Genomic DNA, 3,162 nt, shown 5'->3' with positions numbered 1-3,162 from the left:
AAGCTGCTGCTGCTTTGAAAAGCCGTCCAGAGAGGAGAGCGCTGCTGCTGGAGCTCCAGTTTCTAACTCAGCTGTTTATGGTCAGTTTTGTGTTTTCATGCAGCACTTTGAACTGCCGTGTTGCTGAAATGTGCTGCTAATAAACTTGATCGATTGATCGATCGATCGATGGATCGATTGATCCCAGCTCCCTCCTCAGTGAAGCATTTCCCCCCCGGTTAGATCATGTGGCGTTTGCTGGAGGTAAAACCATGAAATGTTTTGTTTACTGGTAAAATAAGGCATAAAAATATCAGCTCATCTTTAAACTAAACGTTTCCTCCAACCACTTCACTGAACACGCGAAATGCAAAAATAAAGACGTGAAGCCGGTGGGGCCCCAACCGGCCACGGCAGCTCAGGACTCACCCGGTCCTCCTCCTCCCTGAGGTCGGGCATGGTGCTGATGCACAGGCTGACCACAGTGACGGCGACCATGATGACGGACAGGCAGGCGAAGATCTTCCCCGGCAGGCCGGACTGGGGATTCTCCACCATGTCCCTCAGCCAGTTCATCACCTTCCTGTACCTGGTTTCCTCCACCGGCAGGCGCTGCATGGCGTTTCTCTGCCGCCGCTCCTCCTCCCGCCTCTCCTTCTCGTGAACCTCCTCGATGCGGGTGTACATCTTCCTCTTGCAGCAGCGCTCCATGTACGCCATCTCCACCCCCCAGTAGTTCAGCTCGTCGTGAAGGGAAAGGACGCACATCTCTCGCAGGAGCCGCAGTTTTCCCGCTGCCAGGAAGTTGAGGATGACCTTGAAGGCGGACGGAGAGCGGTCGAAGAAGAACTCCTTCCTGGTTTCGTCGTAGTCGTCGCACACGCTGGCGATGTCCTCGAGCGACCGGCAGCCGCAGAGCCGGCCGAGTCTGGTGAGGGGGAACTGCTGCAGGGTGGTCCAGGGGAAGGTGTAGCGGTTTCCCCCCACGTTGATCACAGCCAGCAGGGCGTGGTCCACCGACACCAGGTCCTCCGGCCTGCGGATCAACTGCGCCCTCTGGTAGTAGACGCCCTGGAGAGAGAGCCACGCATGAGCCTCCATGTTGAAAACACCAAGTTCTGACCCGACCCGGTGAAGTCAGAGTCGGGTTGGAACTAGTTACTTTACTCAGTTACGTTTATAATAAAGTTATTTTAGGAGTATTTTTACCGGGCTGCAGGCTTTACTTTACTGGAGAAATGTTGTTATGAAGTATTTCTGCTCTTATTTGAGTAAAATTTCTGGATTTTTTAGCCACTGAATGAAAAAACAAACAGGTTTTACTCTGAAATTCACCAGACTAAGACCTGCAGGTTTTGTTAAAGTTTAGAAGTTTTTCATTGAAAGAATCTGATGAGGAAAAACAATTATTTTGCCTGATTTTTAGTTTTTGCTACTGAAGCGAATGCTCATCATTTTGGTCTTTAAAATACCAACATTTCCGTTTAACTTTACATTTCGGTTCGTCTGATGATGTCATTTTTAGACATTAAATGATTAACAATTTGATCAATCATTGATAAACGCCACTTGCGCAATAAGTTTGTGTAAAAAACAGCGAACCAAGGAGAGGAAATGGAACTGCTGCATAAACAGACTTCAAAATAAGAGCATGAATATAAATATCTAACCACTTGAATTATTATCAGTCAGTAACCAAAACTTCAAAACAAACGTTGAACTTTATTCAACTGAAAGTTTACAAAACAGCCGAGTAAATTATTGTTTTAGAATTTAACTGGAGAGATTAATTTAGGGGAAGCTAAAAGCGCTAAACTTTTTCAAAGTTAGCAAAACCTCTGAATCAGAAATGCTCCTGCCATCCTCATCAGACGATTCTCTGTAAACCTGAGACGGTTGTGGGTTAAAATCCCAGCAGCTCAGATGCTGCCGTCAGTCTCACTTCCTCTGCTGCTCGGTTTGGACTTGGACTGGTCCCGTCAGCTTCGAGCTGCTGCCGTGTGATTGGCTGATCGGTGTGAACAGGCCAGCCAGTGGGGTGTCTGGTTGTGTTTGCTCTGTTAGCTGTAACTCAGATTCAGCCCACCTTGATGGTCTCGGTCTCTGGAATCTCGGTGAAGATGCGGTCCAGGCTGCTGTCGTCGCTGACCGACAGGTTGCTGAAGTCATGGTTGGTGTTGCTGATGATGGGCATGGCGGCATCAGGAAGGACAACAGGACTCACAACAGGACCAGTCTGAGGCCAACGCCTCTCTGAACAACTTCTGCTTAACTCGTGACTTTAGTTAAAGTTCAGAACTGGGTCTGGGTTCCTCCGGTTTGCTCCTCAGGAGCTCATTGGTTATTGATTGGAGGCTGATGGCTGCCAGCCAGGCGGATCAGGGAAACATGGCGGCATCATGCAGGCGCTGGAGAGGAACGAGCAGAAAGACAAACGGTCACGTCCAGCCAACGGTTAGCATCAGCTATTAATAGTTCATTACAGCTAATTCACTTAAACACCAATCAGCGTCCAAAGACGGGCCGACTTGTTTAGTCAGGCGGCTGATAAATGAACAAACATCAGTGCCGTTCACACTCAGAGTGAATTAGTGGCAGCTTTCCTGCAGACAGACACTGAATCACAGATCAGAAACTCTTCTGCTGCCAAGAGAAACGCTCTGAAACTTATTGGCACAGCTCGCCGTTTCAGCTGCCCAGACTGCCTGGCTGTAAAAAAGCTCTAAACTGTTACTGGTCACAAAGTATGAGTGTTATCTGACTCAGGCTCTTTAATTACATATCTACTGTAGCAAGGCTGCACTTTAACCTGAAGAATTGTTTTTTTATTCCCATATTTTACAGATAATAACTTCAATATTGGCCGAGTTGCTCTCTGCATCTGTTGCACATCAACCCAGAAATCCAATAAATAAATCTCTCTAGGAACTTTAAATACATTTAAAACTTTTTCTCTGAGCTCTTTAGTATTTCATTCTCTGCTGTTTGACCAGTTCTTCCAGAGGAAAGTTTAGCAGCAGACAACAGCATGAAGTTAGGAACCAGAAGTCAGGATGTGCAACAATTTGGCCTGAACTCCTCTGCAGACTGCTGCCCGGTTTTAAAAATTCATGCACTTCTTCCTGCGCTGAAAACAACACTCATCTGCCACTGTGACTCCTGACTCACAACACTGATGGAGAC

The 3,162-nt window shown here is 47.4% G+C and overlaps 1 protein-coding gene across 1 annotated transcript; it reads right to left on the bottom strand.

Moving 5' to 3' along the window:
* Nucleotides 1-330: 330 nt before the first annotated feature.
* On the bottom strand, nucleotides 331-2,173 carry kcng4a (potassium voltage-gated channel, subfamily G, member 4a). Its single transcript, XM_014976887.2, has 2 exons — nucleotides 2,066-2,173; nucleotides 331-1,050 (listed from the first exon to the last, which is right to left on the bottom strand). The coding sequence occupies exons 1-2, from the start codon at nucleotides 2,171-2,173 to the stop codon at nucleotides 331-333; spliced, it is 828 nt and encodes a 275-aa protein (XP_014832373.1).
* Nucleotides 2,174-3,162: the final 989 nt, after the last annotated feature.

The sequence above is a fragment of the Poecilia mexicana genome, unplaced genomic scaffold, assembly GCF_051168715.1.
Source record: "Poecilia mexicana isolate PSO_F unplaced genomic scaffold, ASM5116871v1 scaffold_6, whole genome shotgun sequence".
In the NCBI taxonomy this organism is placed as follows: domain Eukaryota; kingdom Metazoa; phylum Chordata; class Actinopteri; order Cyprinodontiformes; family Poeciliidae; genus Poecilia; species Poecilia mexicana.
The sequence above is the reverse complement of the archived record's forward strand: the minus strand, read 5'-3'. Positions and strand labels throughout refer to the sequence as shown.